This window comes from Notolepis coatsorum (assembly GCF_963971535.1).
Source record: "Notolepis coatsorum genome assembly, chromosome: 10".
NCBI lineage: Eukaryota > Metazoa > Chordata > Actinopteri > Aulopiformes > Paralepididae > Notolepis > Notolepis coatsorum.
In genome coordinates this window covers 73,380,049-73,404,310 of record NC_140174.1, presented here as the reverse complement: position 1 = coordinate 73,404,310, position 24,262 = coordinate 73,380,049, and the positions used below count along the sequence as shown (strand labels likewise).

Here is a 24,262-nt window from a genome sequence, read left to right as displayed (position 1 = left end):
TACGTTACACACACACGCATACGTTCGGATCGCGGGGAAGGGATTCTTGGATCAAGGCAAGATTGATACCATATAGCCCTTACCTTGACTAGGATGTACTCCAAAAAGAATATTCCAATTATCTGATCGCCATTCCAAGTATTGATGTCGATCGTGTTGCCAACATAATCCACCAAAGAACATGAACCGGGAGTGCTTGATTCTCCTGAATCCATGTGTTATAAACGCTTGTCCTGCCAGACAAGGAAAACTAGAATTTAGAATGTGTGTACGCACAGAAAAATTGGGATTTATCACACGTGCGTACACAGGTCCTACGCACACCTGCAAGTACTCCGTGTTGATAAATGCCACTTGTTCTACGCTCCTCGCTCGTGCACAATTTTAAGTATTTGCATATAGAACCGCCCGTAATTAACCAATACCATATACGGTAATGAAACACCCGCATGAAATGTGGAAAAGTGGACTAAGCCGAGCGAACACGTGTTATGGGAGAAATACGCGACAGGCTAACAGACGTGTACACGGTGATGTCGGATATATCTATTAACTTCCTAAAGACCATTGCTGCCTGGGCAGCGCAAACACTAATAAAGACCGTTAACCACCGTTTGCCGTTTGTGTCATTAATAACCATGCTGGAATCTGACTGCCTTTTTTCGTTTCGTTCTTTTAAAGTTCGATTAATACCCAGGGATTAAAGTTCTCAGTCAATTTGATTCCAAATCGCGACGGATTTTCCGTAAATTTTCTACCTGCATGGTTTAATATGATTTGTAGAGGCATACAATCTATTTTGATGTCGGTAGGTAGCCTATATAAATTATATAATAGCATAGCCTACATGCAACAGTAATTTGCGCATAACGCATGGCACAGACACGTCACACGGAGCCCCGCGAAGCCTGCATACAGTAAACTAACTTGATCGTTAATATAACTGTTGTCCTTGTAGGGCGGTTAGGTGGCCGAGCGGAGATTGCGTTAGTCACCAACCCCGGAGCTGTGAGCTGGATTCGCCTGTTCGAATCCAGCTCACAGCTCCGGGGTTGTCACCAGCTTGGCTGGCCGTCTGCACTAATACAATTGGCTGTATTAGAGGGTGGGAGAAGCTGGCGGGGTGGGTCCGGGTCGTTGTAAACAGCGCGTCCTACAGTTCGGTCGGGGCGCCTGCTAAGCGCGGATAGGACTTGAGGGGGATAGTGTGGTCCTCCCACACGCTACGCCCTCTCGATGAGAATCCGCGCTGCCAGGTGAAAAGAAGCGGTGATTGGCTGGACGTGTGTCGGAGGAAGCACGTGGTAGCCTCCACTCTCCCAGATGATCTGACTGTGGGGGGTAAGTGCGCAGCGACCAGGAAGGGACTGGGAATTGGCATACGACTAACATTGGGATGGGAGAAAATCGGAGGAAAATGGAGGGGGAAAAAGATCAAGAAAAAAAAAAAACTGTTGTCCTTGTATCTTTACGCTTATGAAAACTGTTTCTTTGCCGCATGCGGCGATAACATTAATGAACTTTGTGACACTATCTCCTCGTACATCACATTTTGTGTAGATTCCATTATCCCGAGTAAAGTGGTTGTTATTTATCCAAATAATAAACCTTGGATAACCAAGGAGTTAAAAGCAGTTATCAATAAAAAGAAACTGGCCTATTGTACGGGTAATGCCCTAGAGAAAAAGGCTGCTTCTAGAGAAGTTTGTATTGCTATTAAGAAAGCCAAACAAATGTATAAGGACAAGATAGAAGCTCAATATAGCAGTGGAGACCTCAGAGCCGCATGGCAAGGTATAAAGAACATGGCTTCCATAAATACAAATACTAATACTGGGAGGAATAAATCCACTACTATTAGAGGAGTAAATAGCACTGACTTGCCAAACACTTTTAATTCCTTCTTCTCCCGCTTTGAAAGTTCTGACCCTTTTTTTTTTATCCACTTTTTCTCCCATTTTCTATATTTTCTCCCATCCCAATTTCGTATCATCCAATTCAACCCTCCCCTGTCACGAACGCTGTTTCTTGCCTCCCACAAGCCGGCTGCAATGTGGACTAAGTCATACATAGCACAAGTCCCCTCCGGTACTTGAGGTAACAGCAGTCGCATCTTTTCACCTGCGCAGCTCGATCTCTCAGTGGCGAGGAGTAACGCGTGGGAGGCTCACGCTGCCCCCGACACTTCCTGATTCTACTGCGCAGGCGCACCAACCGACCTGTAGGAGTCGCTGTCCACAACGCCCGATCCCCACCCATCAGTTTCCCACCCCCTAATACGGCCAATGTGTATTAGTATGAACGACCAGCTAAACTGAAAGCAAATGTGGAGCGCTGGGCTCGAACAGGCAAGCCCAGCGTCTCCAGATTTCGTGGCGAGCGCCTTGCCCACTACGCCACGTAGCCGCCACGAAAGTTCTGACTTTTTAGAGAATATCTCTGCATGCATGGAGTCCCTGGAACCCCAAAATGAAATGGTTATTTCCCAAGATTGGGTCACAGCATCATTTAAAAAGGTTAAACCAAGAAAAGCTGCTGGCCCAGACTCGTTATGCGGGCGCACCCTGCACCACTGTGCTGATCAGCTTGGTTGGGTGTTTTCCAGACTCTTCCAGATGTGTGTAGATCTAGGTCAGATCCCCACATTATGGAAGACGTCAACCATCATACCCATCCCTAAGTCAAAAGATTCAAAAGAATTGAAGGACTTTAGACCAGTGGCGCTTACCTCATTAGCAATGAAGGTTTTTGAGAAGTTTTTAAAAAAACACTACTATGTCTTTTATTGAGGGTAAATTAGATCCCCTTCAATTCGCATATCAGCCAGGTAAAGGGGTGGAGGATGCTATGCTCTTCATCTTGGACATTGTGTATAAACACCTGGAAACACCTGGAGCTCATGCTAGACTTTTATTTGCAGATTTCTCCTCTGCTTTTAATAAAATGCAGCCCCACATTTTAATTGAGAGGCTTGACTCTCATTTTAGTCTCCCACACCAGCTTCTCATGCTGATTTAAAATTTCCTCACTGAGAGGGTCCAGCAGGTCTTTGTCAATGGGCAGATGTCCAACATGTCGATTTCCAACACTGGCTCCCCCCAAGGTTGCGTTTTGTCTCCCCTTTTATTTATTATGTACACGGACAGCTGCAGATCGCTTCATGACCAAAGGCATCTGGTTAAGTTTTCAGATGACACTGTCCTGGTATCCCTACTGCAGCGCTCCGAAACTGATCATGGACCTGTACTTCACGACTTTGTGAATTGGTGTGATGAGAATTACTTGGACCTCAATGTCTCTAAGACTAAGGACATGATAATTGACTTCAGACACAACCCCGATCATCAAGCCAGTGTAGCTAGTGTAATTCACGATGAGGACGTCCAGACTGTTGAATCGTACAAATACCTGGGAACTGTGTTTGATTGTAAACTGAAGTTCAACCTAAATACAGAGTCTATTATTAAAAAAGGTCTGCTAAGAAAGCTGAACTCTTTTAATGTTAGTGCGAAGATCCTGAGCACTTTTTATAGTTCTTTTATTGAAAGCCTCCTAACCTTTTCTTTTATCTGCTGGTTCAGTGGCCTGTCTATTAAAGATAGGAACAGCCTACAGTATATTGTGAAAGTGTGCTCCAAAATAATTGGAGTAAAACAGAGAGACCTATGTTCTCTCTGGACGGACCAGGTGGTCAAGAAGGGGACGAGCATCACAAATCAACCTCTCCATGCTCTGTCTCAGCGGTTTTCACCGTTGCCTTCTGGCCGCCGTTATGACGTCCCACCAAGTAGGACCAACCGCTACGCCAAATCTTTTGTCCCCTCGGCTATCAGACTTTTAAACACAGACAGTAGTCATTTTAAGTAGCCTTTTGCACTTGGTTGTCTGTTTTTACTTTTACTTTTATTGCTGGATTGTATCACATGGAGTGTTTCTCTTTTTATTTTCCGTGCGGTCGTTGAGATGTTTTGTTGTTTGTTTGTCTGTCTGTCTTTGTTGCTTGTGGTGAAGCTGCAAATATGAATTGCCCCACGGGGACCAATAAAGTTGTCTGAATCTGAACATTTAACAATATTTATAGGCTATAGGCCCTCGTTTGGCCATAATAGCCTATTCTCAAATGGCTAAATCTCCTCGCTGACGGACCCATGTATAGCCTATATCATATTCCTTCTAGTGTCAGCGCCGCGGACACACCCAAAACATCCTAGCAAATTCACACGCACATGACTCCATGAACATGAATAACCCATCTCGAATAAAGGTCGTTTTAAGTTATTTCTCCGGCAGCGTGCACTAATATGGATTGTGGCGGCACGTGCGCACGCACAAATATGGATTCCGGCACCGCTGCTGAATAATCTTTTCAGGGGAAATAGTGCATAATGTTTCAACATTAAACGGGTCAACATCAACACTTTGAGTGCCAGTGACGAGAATTCTCATTCGTTCATGCCAACCGTTAACACTTTGGCTGCCATGAAACGTGTTTAGACGTCATTGCCGGCCATGCTCAAGTTGCCGGAGGACGCTTTACAGCGTCCTTATATCAATATTTCAAAAATCTGCGATCGGATTCATATGTCCCCTCCGCTGGCCTGAGATCCACCAGGAGGACCCACTGAGCTCTCTGGCGGTTCAGGAGCGCCATCTGGTGGCCGATCGGCGCAATCGCTTAAACAGGAAGTGGCATAGAGGTTGTGCTGGACGTCCGTATTACTTCCGGGCACTCGCTATAGGTCCCGGCATTCTAGCTCGTCACACAATACACAGTGATCGATTGCCAATAACTCAATAAACAACATGATTTGGACGTATATACCATTATACAAGCTGGAGATGGACCGGGTAAATCTACATCCCATAATGATAAGATTTCTACTCTACGATGATCGCCCAACGGCGCGCGGAGACTGGGGTGAGTTTTAGCGTGTAACGTTACCGTCTTCGATACTAACTGCTATTATCAACATTTGACCCACATTAGATGATTGGTATAACGCTGCCCACGGAATTATAAACGCCCCCTAGCCCATCCGGTCAACATCAGATGACGTGTAGTAACTTCTAGAAGTACGTCTAGTTGGAATTTTTTATATCGCGCTGATTGCCATAAAACTGTATTGCATCATCAATATAATGCATTTGGGGCTATAGATCACGTTCTGGAGAAAGCTGCAGAAAGAGATGAAAACACTTATACATTAGACCATACTTTACTATGAATATGTGAATGAAAAAGTTTAACGTTGCTACACAATGAACAATACATATAGGACTTTGAATGGGCCCTAATAATGGCAATGTAGCAATAGAATTTAAAAAGTTATAGCCATGCAAAGAAGGGGTACTTCTCCATAGACAAATAGAGCCGGCAACCTATGGTATATCATGAATTTAACCCAAGGCAACCAAAGTGTTAAGTGCCAACCGACGAGAAATCTCGTTTTTAATCATTATTTCTTTTATTATCATTTTTCATCAATCTAGCCTCACGTTACCAGTGGGGATATGTCTGAGCTCGAACAGGGAAAATACCGCCCCCTATCGTCTCTCCGGATGGTATTGCACCCCATTGGATTGGACTGAATGAAATGGATGGGGAAAAAAATAGTCCGGATTCCACATTTTACTTGTCAGGCATGTAATCCGAGCCTATTGCAGTCATCGCCCACCATCAGAACAGCGTGGAATATGTCTTTCGACCACCCAGCGTTGGATCAATAAACACGATCGATATTTGGAATGGCGATCAAGAATTGGAATAATCTTTTTGGAGAACATCTGATCTGAGCTAAGGAATCTATTTTACTAGTCTTGGGATAATCAGAGCTGTTTTCACCTATCAACGTGTCCCATATGTGTGTGTGTGGCTGCGAGTGTGTGCGTGCTGATCAGGAAAAAAGATAATCGATTTTTCAGCCCGCTTCTATAGCGTGCATAAGTACACATCTACTACCGGTAATCTAGCGTTTATTTGAAAACAATTCATAAATAGGCCGAAAAATTACACCGTGTTTTGTGTATTACAGTGAAGCGCGATTCCTGCACAATATTTTTTCACCCTGAAAGTTAACAAGTCATTGATAAGTGACGTCGTATTAGACACATACCCATAATTTAAGATATAGTTTATGCGTTCACAAATGTGAGCGCTCCGTCATTGAATAGAGCGTTGGCACTCAACAGGGTATCTAGGACTGGCACGGCTGGCACGGAAAGTGTTAAAGTAAACATTTACTAAAGTCAGAATAAAGTAATCATTTCCATACTTGTTTCCATGCAGTCCATACGACTCTTCTCCTGGTCCAACTGTGATGGTTTCATGCAGTCCACCAAACAGATGGACAGTTTTCTTAAACCGAGGTGTGAGAGGTGAGGGGTGGCCATATTCAGAAGAATCCTGGGTGGAAAGTTTGGGGGGAAATGTTGTCAGAAGCCGCCATGTATTCCCTTGTTGAAAAACGGAGACACACAAGTCAAGGACCACCCATATGAGCCATAAAGACTGAATAGTCTGCTCTCAGTGGCTGTACACTTTCTACTAAGACATCTGGATCAAAACATGCTTCTGAAAACAGAGATCAGGCTTATAAAAATAAATAGTTTGGTTCCGGTTGCCGACCGACCCTGCCGATTTAGGTGCAACCCAATTTATTTAAATTATTTTTTTTAAATGTAATTTTACACGTTTTGAATTTTCTTTTAAACTCTTAAAATAAATAAATAAAAAAACATTTTTACAATAAAGTTTCATAAAAATCTTAGTCAAACCTTTAGTATTATGGATATTAAACATGCTGGCAGAGTACATGTATCTATGTTGTCGTGAACATTTTAATTAAATAAAGAAATTCCCTATCCATAGTCGCTGTGAAAAAATAAAAAAATAAAGAATTCCCTACCTACCCATGGCCTTAAAGGGGAGATGAAGCGTTGAACAATATGAGACTAGTTTGTTTGTTGTGTACCTTGGGTAAGACGGTCCTATAATCAAATGTGAAATCCTGCTTATATGTCTGAAAACTCAAATGTAATTTCCCCGTTTTGGCCATGGGTGGCACCATTTTGATGGTGACGTCACAGTGATGGTTTGGGCTGGCTCCCGGTTTACACTGCTGGTTAGATAGCTAGGTAAATATGGAGTGTCGTGAATAGGGATGCCCCGATCGATCGGCCAGCGATCGGTATGGGCCAATATTCAGTATAAATATGAGATTGGTGAATTCCGATAATGCTTTATTTCCAATTCTCTTCTCTCTCTCGCACACAGCTGCTGCTGCTGCTGCGAGTAGCCTCCAGCTGCAAGGCTATTGACCACTTGCACAACGTGAAGTAGGCATTTCCGGGTTGAAAATGGCTCTTCCGGTCCCATCCAAATACATTGTTTTTAGCAACTTTTCTCCTGTTATTTAAACAACATTGTCGTCTAGTAACGTTAGTTTACAAAACATTACCTGCCTATATAACGTTGAGGAACAAATTATAAAGTGTGTGAGTGTGCGTTTGTGAAAATTGGACTGCAAAGCAGAAAATGCATTGCAGTTGCAGACATTAGCTAAATAGTTAGCTGCACTTCTTTCTCAAACCAAATTAATCACTCTAGTTTCCAGAGCTGATGTGATTATGTACAACAATACACACTCACACACTTTATAATTTGTTCCTCAACGTTATATAGACGGGTAATGTTTTGTAAACTAACGTTACGTTTAGAATGGAATGAATACATCAAGTATGCGTCTGCAAAGATCGTTAGCTCAAAGCTAATCGGGCCAGTTCATCAACTTCCTGTCTTTTATAAATATGTTTTTATAGTGAAAATCATTACCAAAACGTCCGGAAAAACCTCACAGGAGCATTATAGACTGTCATACAAATGTACAAATGCTATAAGGTGGCAAGAAATGCACTATAAACGATACTTTGTGGCGTCGTTTCTTGCGCTAGCTTCTGTTAGCCAGCATTAGCCTTAATTAGCGTGAGCAAGTAAACTAACAGTAAACGTTTTTACATGAAATACAGCCCAAAAACCCTGCTGACAAATGTTTGCTTATTAAATACATTCTATAATATAATACAAACGTTTCATTACCTCTCTGTGACGACAAAGTTGTTTAAATAACAGGAGAAAAGTTGCTAAAAACAATGGGTGGGATGGGACCGGAAGAACCATTTTCAACCCGGAAGACCTAACGGAAATGCCTACTTCACGTTGTGCAAGTGGAGAATTGGCTGCTGCACGCCTTCACTTTAGTTTAATACACAAGGCGTTGTCTAACGTTATCTAGCCGGCTAGCAGTAGCTACAGATAGCTCCTGATATCAATGTCTTATAACATAATTGACACCATTCGTTTTTGCAGCTGTTGGCTAGTAACTGAACACTGAGAACATCTTATAAGTTTCAGTTCATAGGAAAATACTTTGACTATAATGGTCAGAAGTAAATTAACTTAGATACTGTTATACTTAACACCCAATACTATTCACTTTACTTTATTTTCTAAGATTAGATTAGATCATTTAGACCGGACTTTGAGAATGCCTGTTAGACCTACAGTATACTACTGCCAGTACCATCTCCGTGACGTCAGCATTTAACGTGAACAAACATGGCGGCGCACTGGTTGATCAATTCTACACGAAGGGACATAACAGTTTTTTCTTAGAAACGGCTTATTTTTATAACGTGATTTTTTTCTGTGGTTTATCTAAATACTAATTTGATGCTATGACTGTTTATATCGCTATGCAACATCTCCCCTTTAACACTGAGTCTCACCTAGTCTCCATCAGTTCTCTTATGGAGGCTACAGTAGGTCCAGAGCCCAGGTGATTGTAGTACGGCCAGCCTCTCTTCCTCGTGACAGGGACTTGTGGGTTGGGCTGGTTGGTCCCGCTGCCATGGCTCCTTCCTGGACCACTGTGGTTCAAGGGCAGCAGGGGCTTGCGTCTCCTGCCCTTCGGCCAGCCTCTCTTCCTCGTGACAGTGACTTGTGGGTTGGGCTGGTTGGTCCTGCTGCCATGGCTCCTTCCTGGCCCACTGTGGTTCAAGGGCAGCAGGTGCTTGCGTCTCTTGCCCTTCGGCCAGCCTCTCTTCCTCGTGACAGGGACTTGTGGGTTGGGCAGAGGGTTCTCAGAGGGAGGAGGTGGTAGGGCAGCCCCTGGGCTGAGTTCTAAATTTGAGGCAGGGTAACAGCGGAAAGGGAGATCCAGGGGGGTCTCCAAAGGCTTCTGGGGGAGACAGCAAAGATAATTAGAGGCTACTTCCAAGGCTAAATGGCAATTTGTGTTTAATCTCCATTGCAGTGTTTAACACATTGACCGCCAGCAGCAGGGGGCGCTGATCCCCCTTCAGCGCCATGTCTTTATTCAATGGATATAGTTTTAGAATGCCAAATTTGCGAGTGCTTAAAATATATCTTATATTATAGCTATGGGTCTAATTGCTTCCAGTCAACATTAGGGATGGGAATTGATAGGATTTTATCGATACGATTCCATTATCGATTCTGCTTATCGATTCGATTCTTTATCGATTCCCTTATCGATACCTGATCAATTTATAATTTAAATAAATAAATTGGAAATGCAACAGAACTACATTTAGTCATTTAGCTGACGCTTTTATCCAAAGCGACTTACAAGTTCTGTACGACAAGCCATCAGGAAGGGCACAACTCTATCAGCTGAGCAACAATGTTCATCAAAGTGTTGAGTGCTACAGTGTAGGTTAGTTTATTAGGACAAGTGCATGACAGTACGGTTAGTTAGGGTTAGATATATTTTTTTTTATTCAGATAATGGTTGAAGAAGTGCGTCTTTAGTCGACGGCGAAAGATTGGACGTGATTCGGCTGTCCTAACTGGGGTGGGTAGTTCATTCCACCATTGTGGGGCAAGGACTGAGAATAGGCGACTTCTCTTTGATGACCCTCCCGGAGCTCGGATAGGAGTAGGTCTGAGGCGGCCAGAAGATGCAGAGCGTCGGGGTCTAAGCTGGTTAGAATAACAACATGCAACTTGACATTTCTGATTGTCATTTATTGTTGAGCCCCCATGTCAGAAAAATACAAAAACTGTAAAAAATTAAACATTAACTATAGCCTACACTTAAATAAAATAATGTATTTGAGATTCTCTTAAAATGTATTTATTTTTTTATTCTTAAACTAATTTAATCTATTGAATAACAGGTTGTTATTCCTCTGACTTCTGTCTCTCACTCACACTCTCTCTCACACACACACACACACACACACACACAGAGAGAGAGAGAGAGAGAGAGCTCCCTCCCCGGGCCCCTGTCCTTTATGTATTGGCTTGTGTTGCTACACGGACACATTTGTATGTTGCACCACTGTACTTCCTGGCTTACAGACATGTAAACAAGCACCCACGTCTCTCATTATATGTGAACTAAAGAGTACAAGGTTTACACAACAGCCCCCACCTGCTGTTTTATTGTATTTGTACCTGTACTATCCGCTGTCAGCTGTTTATCTCTCTTTGTGAGCTTGATTAAATAGCGTTAGCTCACGTTAGCTCCGCGGCTAATTTTAGCTCACCCTGATCTAAATCAATGGCTGGGTTCTAAAGCATTCAAGTAGTTTTCACTGCACATAGAAGTAGCCAAACAGCGGGAGCATTTCGGGAGCATATTACCAAAACCCAGGCAATTTCGAGCCCTTAAGGAATCAAATAGAGTCTGCCATGGCTACATGCTAACGTAACGTTATTGCGCAACTGTAGGCAGCGATAAGGGAATCGAAAGTCACAGGAGCCACACGGTTCCAGGCATCGGCCAATTAGGAACCGGTTCCCAATGGGAACCGGTTTTCGATTCCCATCCCTAGTCAACATGCACAAAACTGATTGTTTTTTCATCCGTACATTTCCGTTTTGAATGAGTAGTTTGTGATTCTTAGTAATCCCAGGAAAAGACGCGATAATAGCGTTTTAGTGGAATACACTTATCACGTTGTAATTTTTCGCCTGATTATCTAATCATCCTGAAATCAACGCTAGATTATCATTATTATATCTCCTCGTGCATACATGAAATGCCCCCCCCCCCCCCCCCCCCCACACACAGCAGTCAACGGTAGAAAGCACAACACGGTCCACACAGATAGCTTTGATCGCAGGAGAAAGAAATATCAGATCAACGCAAGATTTTATATATAGTGTTCTTACCTCGTCTCTGATGTAATGCAAAAAAATTATCCAATTATCTGATCGCCATTCCAGTTATCCACAGCGATCCCGTCCCCGACATTACAGAGTGTTACACATGAACGGGCGGGCGGGGTTAGTATTCCATGCCATCGTTGTAAAGGCCTGCCTCGCCTGAGTATTTAAACCCTGCCCCCACGGCTCAGATCGGCTCAGAAAACACACCAGACCGTATCCAATGAAGTGTAATAGCTCCGCAAGGCAGTAGAGGGCGGTGTTGACTGTCTGCCAGCTCAGACAGGGTCTGAAGGGTCTGCAGAGGCTGCAGCCATGAATTATGAATGGATATAGCGAATAAAAGAAATAACGATCATAAAAACGAGTTTACTCGTTGTTGGAGTTCCATGGTTGGACGGCAATAACGAGTATACTCGTTTTTGGCGCAGAATGAGTTAAAGGTAGAATCTGCAATGTTGTCAAACATGGTACTGCGCTTTGTTTACAGTTTTAGTTTGAAGTGTGGATTGGATTTCAGTGGGTATAGCGGAGTAGTTGCTACTGCTGGCCAGACCTCAGGCTCTACCAAGCAAGGTCTGGAGAAATGCACTGTGTAATAAGTTACTAAACTCCAACCCACACGTCAGACAGAAACAAAAAAGTAAACAAAGAACAATATCAAGCGGGGCTCTTTTGCTGCTAGGTCACTGTTTGATGGCGTTACAGATTATACAGAGTCAATGACATTTTTAAACATTATGTTTTGACAGTCATCAAGTTTCATAGAGATCATGATGTTCATCCAACAAGTTTATGAGCTAATAGACCTGTTCGCTGTTTACAAACATACCGTGTTCAAGCCAATCAGCAATACCAACTGAGTCACGTGACTAAGTTACCCCGGACCTGCCCGAGCTGCTGCGTCAAAAGAAGTACAACAGGGCTCTATGGAGAAAACACGGCACTCCCCGGACTAAAAGTAGTTTCAAACAAAAACGGCTGGATGTCATTTTGCCAAATCAGCATGGCTGAGAGTGAGTCTTTTACCTTTTACATATCTAGCTTTGGCATGGATTGATTGTTTAGATCGCTAGCATGGCTAACAAATGCAGATATATTGTAGTCTGCCCCGTTGTTCCGACCAGGATTACGTTCCGTTCTGCCTCGGGTCTGCGCGCGCATATTTGTCATGACGTCATCGGCGAACAGGTCTATATGCATCCATCTTTGCATCAACATAACCGTCATTGGCTTAAAGGGACATATTTTAGTCCACAGTCTGACAGTGTTCTTATGGCCATGGCCGCATAGTAGGGGTGGACGGTATGGTCTAAAATTTATATCACGGTATAATTTGAAGCATAGACGGTAACGGTATATATCACGGTATCAGTGTTTCTGTTAGAATAATTTTTTTTGCCTGATAGGCAGGCTATATAAAGAATGACATCCTCAAGGCATGTAGATTTATAATATTTTAACTTAAAACTAGGCTACTTTTGCGTATAAAGTCATTATATTCCAAATAAAATAAGTCCCGAGTCGAGACTACTGCTCCCATTGCAAACAGCGGGGCTGGATTTTGCTAGAATCATATGTAGCTGCAGAGCCGCAGAGCGAATTTAATTGAATAAGAATTGAGACAAAGGTGCCACTCATCCTCAGCTTTAAGAATTGACAATTGTGTCAACAAATTGACACATGTGTCAACAAATTGACACATGTGTCAACAAATTGACACACAAATGGTGATGGGGGGGCGCTGTTTGACGGGCCTGTGACCAGACCTGAAAGAGCCCCTGGCTCTGCGGCTCTGCAGCTGCATGCTATTCGCAAATCCACTGCTGCAGCCGTCCTCCCGGCTCCCGCTGCTGCCGTCGTTATCATAACACTACACACATATCGTAATGTTTACAGCAAACTGTAGTTGATCACCAGGTATGTTTTATTAACGTAGAATAATTCATATAAGAAAAACGATAGGGAAATATCTTACCTTTCTCCACTGGTTAAAAATGCCAGGAACTGAAATTGAAACTTGCTGTGCGCCGCAGTGATATGTGTTTATTATGAAATGACAATTGCGTGTTGACACGCCCACTGCGCGAAGCCTCCTAAATAACTTTTTCCAGTTTGCACATATCTATTATCTATGACTAATTCTATCTATTTTTAGGGGCAAATGCGATTGAAATAGTCGCGCTGTGGTTACATGACGTCATTGCTATTTTAGAGCTGCTGTACCGGTTACACGGTATAGTCAAAATCCATACCGTAGAGCAAATTAATACCGTTTATACCGTATACCGTTTATACCGTCCACCCCTACCGCATAGTTATAGTTGAAAGTGGGGGTGCAAGATTATTAAGTGACAGCCAAGGGGTGGATTTGGAGGGGGTCCGGCACAAACCCCTCCACGGCAGATTTTTTTTAATTTAATGAACACCTGTACGTGCAATTTCCTGCAATATAGAGCCTTCAATCTTGACCAATAAAGCTGCTCTTTTCACTATAAAACTCAGTTTATATTGCAGTATGATAGCCAATTACTATAATAATAATATATTAATATACTGTATATTGATTTTTCGCTCTTTTATTTTTATTAAATCAATCTCCTTTCAAATGGGCCAAGTTTTTAATAAGAAAGAGAAAAAAATATATATTTCCATTACCTGTAACTCTTGTGTCTCTTTCTCTCCTTCTCTGCCTCCTCCATGAGTCTGCACAGTCACCATATCATTCTACATTAAGGAGAGCAATACACTTATGAATACACTGAACTGGTTTGAATACACAATCTTTATGCTACTATGTAAAGAAAGGGAGAGAGGGGGGGATATATGATCCAAGTATTTGTGTCTTAATTTGTTATGTTATCCTACACTTTAAGCTGACGGTCTGATATTTCCATTACCTGTAACTCTTGTGTCTCTTTCTCTCCTTCCTGAGTCTGCACAGTCACCATATCAGTCTACATTAAGGAGAGCAATACACTTATGAATACACTGAACATCATTATGAAACATTTCTATTAGCATTTAACCTCTTTATTATGAACATTTTTCAACTAGTCTAAGGGCGGGATCCACAAAGAATGGATTGCACGGTGCTAATTGCACCCTTACTTACAATTCATTATGAATTGAAAATGGGGGACCCTGATGTAAACAAGACGAAAGTCTTTCTCTGGTCTGCATCCCCTTAACACATCCTGCCCCAAAAACATTGTACAACGTGATTCAAGTTCATGCTAATTCTGCCATTCCACGGCATACAACGTTATTGAGATCATATTTAATTTTTTCGCCATGGTATTCAGAATGCCCTCACGGAGCCTGGTCTGATACAGTGGGAGCCTGCACAACTCTGCAACGCTTCAATACTGCCGCCTGGTGGATGATCGGCGAGTTACAACCGGAAATGGATCAAGTCGATCTCGGTGCACCGGGGATATGCGTCCGGCACTCACATATTGTTGCAGGACTCTCTAGACACACGTCTGTGTGTAGCGATCGCTGCCATAACACAATAATCGATATGATTTGGGCGTTTATTATGATTATACAAACCGGAAATGGATCTAGGAGATCGGCGTCAAATAAGTGGGATCTTTTTCCTCGTCTCATCGGCGAACGGTAAGAGGACGCTGACGTCATTTTCAGCGCGTTTGTTTATTATTATTCATGCAAACTGCTCTGATCAATATATCACCCATACTACATAAAGCATTTACTGACGATCACGGAATTATAAACGACCCCCCCCGTTCATCCGCGCATGATAAGTCATAACGTTTAGGATCATGTACAGTTGAAATTTTTAATATAGCGTGTATCACCAACAAACTGCAGTTGATAATCTATATATGCGTTTATGCCTATAACTAGCGTTCTAGGAATTACTGCAGAAAATGATAAAAACATATTTATATTCTAGACTGTATTTTCGTATGAATCTATGAATGAAAAAGTAAAACGTTCCTACATCCTGAACGATAGATAATCGATGTTGAATGGGCCATAGTAATGTCAATTTAGCAATACAATTGAAAAAGTTATAGCCCTGCAAAGAAGGTAAACATCTCCATAGGCTTAGACTGGTGGCAGTGATCATACATTGATGGATATAAGCGTGGCAGTTAATGTGTTAACAATCATGTGTATTGAGCGTACTGTACTGTACGCTGTACCCATTCTGCAATCCGTTATTAATTGATTAAAAATGTTATTAACCCTTTCTCTGCCACGCTTATATCCATCCTTATACCGTCCTCTGCCAGCTCTATTTGTCTATGGAGATGTTCCCCTTCTTTGCAGGGCTATAACTTTTTAAATTGTATTGCTAAATTGACATTACTATGGCCCATTCAACGTCAAGTATCTATCGTTTAGGATGTAGCAACGTTCTACTTTTTCATTCACATATTCATACTAAAATACGGTCTAAAGTATAAATATATTTTTATCATTTTCTGCAGCATTCTGCAGAACGTGAGTTATAGCCCTAAATACATATATTAGATCATCAAATGTAGTTTGATACCGATTGACGTCAGATAAATTTCAATTGTACAAGGTCCTACACGTCATGCCTCATCATCTGCTGGTGACCGGAGGGGGGGGGGGGGGGTTATAAGTCAGTGGCCGACGTTAAATCATTTATTTAGTATGGGTGATATGTTGATCGGAGCAGTGTGTATGTTTAATAATAATCAAACACGCTGAAACTCACCGCAGCTTCCTCGTAGCGTTGGGCGATCAGCGTGGAGTAGAAAGTTCGCTATTATGGGATGTTGATATATGCGATCCATTTCCAGGTTGTATAATACTATATACGTCCAAATCATGTTGTTTATAGAGTTATTGGCAACGGATCGCTATCCAGTGTATCAAGCTGGAGTCCCGCTAGCGATAGCGAGTGGCCGGACGAAATATGGGTGAGCACCACTTCCGGCGCGTCACTTCCGGTTTTGGCGATTCGCCGATCGGCCACCAGATGGCGGTCTTGAACCGTTGGAGAGTTGAGAGGAGATCAACAGCAAGTTTCAAGTCTCCGTGGGGCCTAACAAAATTAATAGTTGGTTTCAGGTTGCCGACCGACCCTGCCGATTTAGGTGCGACCCAATATATTTTATGAGTTTTTAAAAAAAATTATATAAAAAAAGAAAAAAAAAAAAAATATTTAGAATAAAGTTTCATAGAAATCTTAGTCAAACATTTAGTATTATGGATATTAAACATGCTGGCAGAGTACATGCATCCATGTTGTTGTGAACATTTTAATTAAATAAATAAATTCCCTATCCATAGTCGCCGTGGGAAAGAATAAAATAAAAAAATAAAATAAATTCCCTACCTACCCATGGCCAAACTGACAACCAACCTGAAACCAACTATTAATTTTGTTAGGCCTGGGTGAAATATGATTGCCATGACAGATTTTTGAAATATTGATCTCAAAGACGCTGTAAGACGTCATTGGCAGATTACGCATGGCGAGGAATGACGTCTAAAGTCGTCCTTGGCGATTAAAGGGTTAACAGATTGCAGAATGGGTACAATACAGTACGGCTCAATGCACACAATTGTTAAGGGGATGCAGACCAGAGAAAGACTTTCGTCTTGTTTACATCAGGGTCCCCCATTTTCAATTCATAATGAATTGAAGGCTGGCATCTGTAAATGCAGATATAAGTACTTTATTCTTATTTTATTATCATTATTTTCTTTCCAATGAAATGAAAATCAGAAAATAAGTGGTATTTGATGGAAAATATGAAAGTCAATGCTTGAAGGAAAATGGACTTCGGAAATAAGTTTTTTTTATCAACTGTTCTGTAAAAGTCTTGTTGAATGTAATGTTTTATGTTTTGTGTGGACCCCAGGGAGACTGGTTGTTGTCATGCAACAGCTAATGGGGATCCTAATCAACTCAAACTCTCATGGGCTTCGATCTACCAGGTAGCTAGCCCCTTCCGTGACTGTGATGCACCGAGTGAATCCACAGTCACTTGCTCCTCAATAGCAAACCAACCGTCCTATGTTGACCATGAAGGACTGGTTCTGGCCGAACCGCTCGTTATACAAGTATCACAGAGACATTTCAAAGCTACTCACAGTTGCACGAGGGTTTCGGACAGAGATACGTGATGGTTTGAAAGCTCGGCATTGCATGCGCACCGACTGCTGGGGGAGTGAGGGGCCGTGGGAGGCACTGGATCAAACCATTAAAATGTGGGGGGCAGGGGGGGCACAATCTTTGGAAACTTAAAAACTCGCTATTAAGAGTCATTGCGTATTATTAATTTGATTGAAATTACGTAGTTATGTTTACACTTTATATATTGGGGAGGGACATATCATTTTTCACATGATCAAAAAGTGGGGGTGCAAAAGCACACGTTTGCTCCCCCAAATTCAATTGTGGGGGTGCAGCTGCTCCGTCTGGTCCATTGGTCAGGCGCCCGTGCAACGACCAAGGTTAGGAGATATGGCATTTGGCCTTTTCTCCAGTTCTTTGTCTGGACAAAAACTGGAGCCCCCCAGGGAACAGTTTTGGCTCCCTTCCTCTTTGTGCTCTATACTGGTCATCAACTTCAGTAGGAAGAAGGTGAATGTCTCTCCTGTCATCATTAGGGGGCATGAGGTTGAAATAGTCCAGTCCTATAAATATCTTAGCGTTCAACTGGACAGTAAGCTGGACTGGAAGCAGAACACAGATTCTGTGTTCAAAAAAGCCCAGTCTCTGCTTTTTCATTTGAGGAAGCTTAGATCCTTCGACATCATCAGGTCACTTCTTTTCTTTTTATCCACTTTTTCTCCTCCTATTTTTCTTGTATTTTCCTCCCATCCCAATTTAGTCGTTATGCCAATTCCCCCCTCCCCTTCCTGGTCGTTGTGCACATTTGCCCCCTACTTGCCGGTCTAGGGAGCCCTGAAGTCTATCACATGCTTCCTCCGATACATAGGAGACAGCAAGCAGCCTCTTTTCACCTGGCAGCGAGGATTCTCATTGGGTGAGTGTAACGCGTGGGAGGGCACACTACCTCACCCAGATCCCTTCCTCGCTGTGCAGGCGCCCTGACCGACCTGTAGGAGTCGCTGTTTACAACGACCAGAATACCACCCATCGGCTTCCCTCCCGCTGACACCGCCAATCAGGGACGTGCACAGGACTTTAGAGGGGCAGGTGCTCAAAGGCTGAAAAGGGCACTATACCTGTGTGCGTGGCGGGGGGGCCCCCTTTTTATGCTTTTTGGGGGGTTTTGGTGATCAAATATTGAATATTGAACTATGATAATCAGTGCAGGAGCTCACTTATCCTTGAAAGACACTTTTATCACTGACTTAAAAGGCCCATACATCGATAAATGTTCAGGGGGGAGGGAATAAGTGCTTACCCTACAGACCCCAAGAAGTGCTGTATATTCTGTATTGTTTAATATAAATGCATTTTTTATTCCAATCCCGATTTGTATTTTAGATTCCCAAATCCCATCGGACTTGACTTCTTCGTGTCCCTCAGTGAGTGTAATACCAGCATTCAACTGTATGCACCACAGCGGTTTCTATCATCATCATCATCACCACCACCCACGCTATGCATAAAATATAGGTCCACGAAGAGGCACGCTGAGGAGGCCGTGCAAACTGCAATGGAATATGGGGCATCTCTCTTTCTTTACCTAATATTTTGATTCTATCCTGACATTTTTCAGTTGGAAGGGCAGTCTATTATGCGTAACGACAATAAAAATAAAACGTTTTTTTTCCCTAAATTTTTTATCAAAAAGGGCACTTTTTTTTATGAGGCTCAAAGAGGCAGGTGCTCAAGCACCCCTTGGGCCAATTGTGTCAGTATGACGACCGGCCAAGCCGGAGGCACCGCTGACAGCTGGATTCGATACCAGTGTCTCTGCGGTGGTAGACAGACGCTTAGTCCGCTGCGCTACCCGGCCCCAGCAGGTCACTTCTTCATGTCTTCTATCAAGGTATCCTTGCTAGTGTCCTGTTTAATGATGTTCTCTGCTGGAGGGGAAGCATCACGGTCAGTGACAAAAACTGTATAAATAAAATCATTAAAATGGCTGGCTCAGTGATTGGCCTCCCTCCTGATTCCTTGGAGATTATTATTGCCAAGCGAACTAGAACTAAACTGAACACCTTTTTATCCTTTGAAGGCCACCCACTGTTCATTATTTTTGATGCTCTGCGAAGCTCATTCAGTGATAGGTTATTGATGCCTCAATGCTCTACTGAGCTTAAAGGCACTGGATCCTATGTACACTCCTATACAATGTGCAGTTTTTATTCTATGTCCCTATGCTATACTTGCTGTTACTAACTATACTATGCAACAATCACAACAAGTGTGTGTGTGTGTGTGTGAGTGGGTGTGCGCGTGCAGAACCATGAAAGAAAGAGAGGGAAGGTGGTCGGGGGATGGAACCTCTATATATGGCTCTCCTCCAGCTCTGCTTCCCGAAACAATGCCTCCGGTATGTGGTATAGCTGATTTGTGTCAGGGCTGCCTGCAATAACTGGACCGGGCTTCACGGGACACGCACGCACGGGGTGTATTATTTCCAAAATATCCGATATGATTTTGATTCATATATCTGCATCATTTTATTCCACTTTATGCTTTGCTCTTGCCGCTTGTCTTATTTCTTACTGATGTAAAGCACTTTGAACTGCAATCCCACTTCAAGTGTCGTTGCCTTTTTATTTATTTATTTTTATTTTAGCATTTTTACAGCTTTATTGGTCACGCAGGACCGACAGAGGACAGGGCGAACGGGAGGAGAGGTGGGGAGGACATGCGACAAATAACGACGGGAGCTGGGATCGAACCCGGGTCGGCCGCGTAGGTGCGCGAGGCACTATGGTATGCACCACGAGGGCGCCCCTTTATTTATTTTTTAACTATTATTATAATTAATTATTTTACATTTATACATTTTTATTTGATATGTACTGTATGTTTATGTGGGTACGGGTAGGTATGGATATAGGATGTATATATGGATGGATAGGTATACTAGTCTAGGATCAGTAACATCTATACTGGTACTCACTCGTTTGTTTATGTATGCACTTATGTTTTTGTTTGGGGGGAAAAAAGAAAAAAAAAGTACATATGTGCATTTATGTGTATGTATGTATGTACATATACTACACCTAAATGTAGAGTGACTTCATTGACACAATAAAGTATACAAAAAAAAGGTGTTGTTGCCTGGATACGTTCATCTTTTTCTATTAAAAGAAGAAAAAAAAGCTGTCTAAAAAAAACTGCCAAAGACCCAACTTTGAGATACCACTAAATTAGGGATGCACCGAATGGGAAATTATTGGCCGAAACCGATACCGAAAATAGAAAACAGTTGGCCGAAAACCGAATGCCGAAAATGATTCATAGAATAGATTTTTTTACCAATGTTGTGGAACATTATGATTATGGAAAAATATATGATTATGGCAAAACTTAACTTAAATAATAAATAATCACCATTATGGGTCCATAAAACATTTATTCAGCACTTCTGAATGCATACAGCACATTAATTCCATCTTTTCTCTGGCTGCCGCGGTGGACATCTGTGCTCTACTGAGCGCACCTTTCTAGTCCCCAGTTGAATGTGCTCTCTTGACTCGGCACAGTAGACGTGCGACTGTTTCGGTATTATATTTTCGGTGAAAACTCTTTCGGCCGAAAGGCAATTTTTTGCCATTTTCGGCCGAAAACTTCCGGTAGCCGAAATTTCGGTGCATCCCTACACTAAATAGAAAAACCTAATTCTAGAAAGGCAGAGAGAGAGAGAGAGAGAGATAGAGAGAGAGAACGTTGGAACATGGTTAACATACTGTAGGGGTTGGACTTCAAGTTGACATTAACCAGTCACCACCCAAATGCTGGTTAGCTTATTAGGTCTGGCTTGTAGGTCCGTTAAATTTATTTGGGTTGGTAGTCAGCTTGCCTTTGATCTGTATTTTCTAAATTAAAAACTAAAACTAGTTCTTTGGCTGCAAAGAAATTCAATTGGCATCTGAAATGAAATTGGCTTCTGAAATGAAATTGGCTTATACGGTAATTAGATTTCTTTCCGGTCCTAAACTGCCAAAAACACTTAAGGTGACTCAGAGAAAGAGAATGAATTGGGGGGGTATCATATTCTTTTTAAAGAATGACTGGGTCTCCTTGTGGATTTCTCAACAGAGACTTATATGCTTTGACCCGCCTCTGTATCTATGAATGACATCAAAAGAGCCGGTGATTGATATTGATTTCAAAAAGCAAGCGTCTGATGTACAAGGCGAAGGGTGCGGTGGTGGGGTGTTAAGCAGCCTTCCATCCGCCCGTCACGTTTGATTGACTTACGGGGAGGAACATCTGGCAGGAGCCGACACAATTGTTGAAGCCCATCCAGCGCTGGTACTCTGGGTACTCGCCCTGGTTCAGGATGTACTGGTAACCCATGTAGTTGGGCTTCTCATAGGCCACCCAGTGCCCGCCGGTCACGCGGATGGAGTTGCAGCAGTTGAAGTATTTGTAGGTGTCCATGCAGTCACTGTTGCACTCCCAGTTGCGGCCCTGGAAGTTGCGGCCTTCGTAGAAGATGATCTTGGAGATGGAAAGAGATAGGGAGGAGAGGAGAGGAGTGTTGTTATTAGGAGTTTGTCTCAAGCGTGTAGAGCGAGGAGACTCCACTCGTTGCTGTGCTCACAAACAGGCTGTAGGGGGCACTCCTCTCCCTTGAACGAGCTGAATCGTCTGACTTCCAGGGAGAGGGAGAGATAGAGAGAGAGAGGGCAAGGGGGAGAGAGAGACAGAGAGAGGGGGGGAGAGAGAGATAGAGAGATAGGGGGAGAGAAGGGGAGGGAGAGAGAGAGCGAGCGGGTAAGCGGGGCTGCAGCGTGGTGAGGAGAGGCAGCCAGGCAGTGACACAGCGTTTGTGGTGTCTCTCTAAAAGCCTCTCGTATGGCGTGGGAAATCCCCTTCTTTGAAGTCACGGGAGCCACGTGTGTGTGTGTGTGTATGTGGGAGTGGGGGGTTGTAGTTGTAGTAAGCAGGACAGTGAGAGCGGCTGTGCAGCTTTAGTTTGCTGCGTTATTGAGTGGTAGTGTTGTTATGCGTCACATGCTTAGTCACAAACGGGGGTCATTTCAATCCATGCAAAAAGCACTTGCACCCGTGTTTTAGTTGTTGAGATATTTGATTCCCTGGAGATCATAGCCAAGCGAACCAGAACTAAACTGATCACCATTTTATCTTTTGAAGGCCACCCACTGTTAAGTATTTTCTATGCTCTGCAAAGCTCATTTAGTGATAGATTGTTGATGCCTCAATGCTCTACTGAGCAATTGAGAAGGTCCTTTGTTCCTGCTGCGGTAAAAAAAAATTAAGGAACACCGAAAGCACTGTGTTGAGAGGCTCTCCTATTGTGTTGTGTATCCTGTATTGTATCATGTAACTGTTTCTTTCATGTTTGTATATTTGTATTCGCTCTGGTGGCAAACCATGTTTCCCTTCGGGGATTAAGAAATAAACCAAACCATACCATACCATATGGTAACATTAAATTCTCATGCTCAGCTTGCTAGATGATGTCAGTAAACTAATGCACGTAAGGCAACTGGCCCTGATGGCATCCCTGGCCGTGTGCTCGGAAACTGCACCGAGCACCTGACCAAGGTCCTCCTAACAGACATCTTCAAACTATCACTAGCCCAGGCAGTTGTCCAGGAAATGACTTCCGCCCTGTTGCATTCACCCCCATCATCATGAATGCTTTGAGAGGCTGGTCCTGGTTCACCTCAAATCTGGCCTTTCACTGGACAGACACCAATTCGCCTACCATGAGAATAGGAGCATGGAGGATGCCATCTCCTCAGCGCGACATTCCACCCTCTCCCACCTGGATGAGAGCAACACCCATGTGTGAATGCCCTTCATCGACTTCAGCTCAGCATTCAACACCATCATCCCCTCCAAACTAATCTCCAAACTTGGTGACCTTGTGGAAACCAAGGACCTCCACATTAACCCCTTGTCGTCGTCTGCAACTGAATACTTGACTTCCTAACTAACAGACCCCAGTTTGTTAGGATAGATAGAAAATCTCACCTCTTCCACCCTCACCCTGGCAAGACTGTGTGGCCTTCTCTACTCCCTGTTCACTCACTGCACTCCTATACATGGCACCAACACCATTATCAAGTTTGCAGACACCACAGCGGTGGTGGGCCTCATCAAAAACAACGATGAGACGGCCTATAGCAGGGCTGTACGTTAACTTTTTTTGCACATAGCACTGGTGCTACAGAGGTTGATGGTTTTGTAGCACAGGCCAAAATCTTGTAGCACAAGTATAAAACGTGTTATATTTGTAACAGTCACAAATGTGTCTATTGTATTTGTGTTATTTAGTTGCAGTGCCATGTTTGGCTGTCATTTTCATGCTGACAAGTTGACGTCACACAGCCAGACACGTTACGTGTAAGGAATTATGGGATTTGGTGTTGGGTGTATGGACTCTACTAGGGGTGGGAATCACAAGTTTCATCACGATACGATATAGATTCTTTGGACAACAATACGATATTTGCTGATATATGCCACGATATGATACGATGCAGGTGCCTGCAATCGATATGAGACAATATCATAACATAAGCCCATTTAACACAATCAGTAACATTTAGATCAACTCAAAAAAGGCAACGGAAATATCATTTGACATTTTTATTTTTGACCTCTTCCAGACTTTTAAAGGAAAAACAACCTATTGTTTTTAATACACATAGACCTCCTGTTCACTGTAAAGTGCCACGTTTTGATATATTGAGCTTTAAACTTTAAGTTAAATGTTTTGGAACTCACAACACGCAACCGTTTTATGTTGCATGATCATGAATACATTTATTTTGTATTGTATTTTTTATGTTTAAATATCAACATTATCTGTCCACCCTCAGTACATTTACTATCAATATAATATACTCGTCTGACTTCATCTGATCTTTCCAAACGCACACACACACAGAGAAGGGAGAATGTCTGCCCTCTCCTCCTCACTCTGCCCG

The 24,262-nt window shown here is 42.8% G+C and overlaps 1 protein-coding gene across 2 annotated transcripts in view; it reads right to left on the bottom strand.

Annotated features, from left to right (window-relative positions):
• The window catches only part of LOC311236020 (uncharacterized protein), a 60,252-nt gene that overhangs the window by 9,257 nt on the left and 26,733 nt on the right, over positions 1 to 24,262 (bottom strand). The window contains exons 4-8 of one of the 2 annotated variants that reach the window (XM_084323600.1): positions 21,558 to 21,800; positions 14,092 to 14,148; positions 13,850 to 13,918; positions 8,785 to 9,236; positions 6,273 to 6,403 (exon numbers count right to left, since the gene is read on the bottom strand). In XM_084323600.1, coding sequence (XP_084179726.1) covers positions 6,273 to 6,403; positions 8,785 to 9,236; positions 13,850 to 13,918; positions 14,092 to 14,148; positions 21,558 to 21,800 — 952 coding nt within the window. The remainder of the gene's footprint in view (positions 1 to 6,272; positions 6,404 to 8,784; positions 9,237 to 13,849; positions 13,919 to 14,091; positions 14,149 to 21,557; positions 21,801 to 24,262) is intronic. The other variant, XM_084323601.1, reaches the window with a different exon arrangement.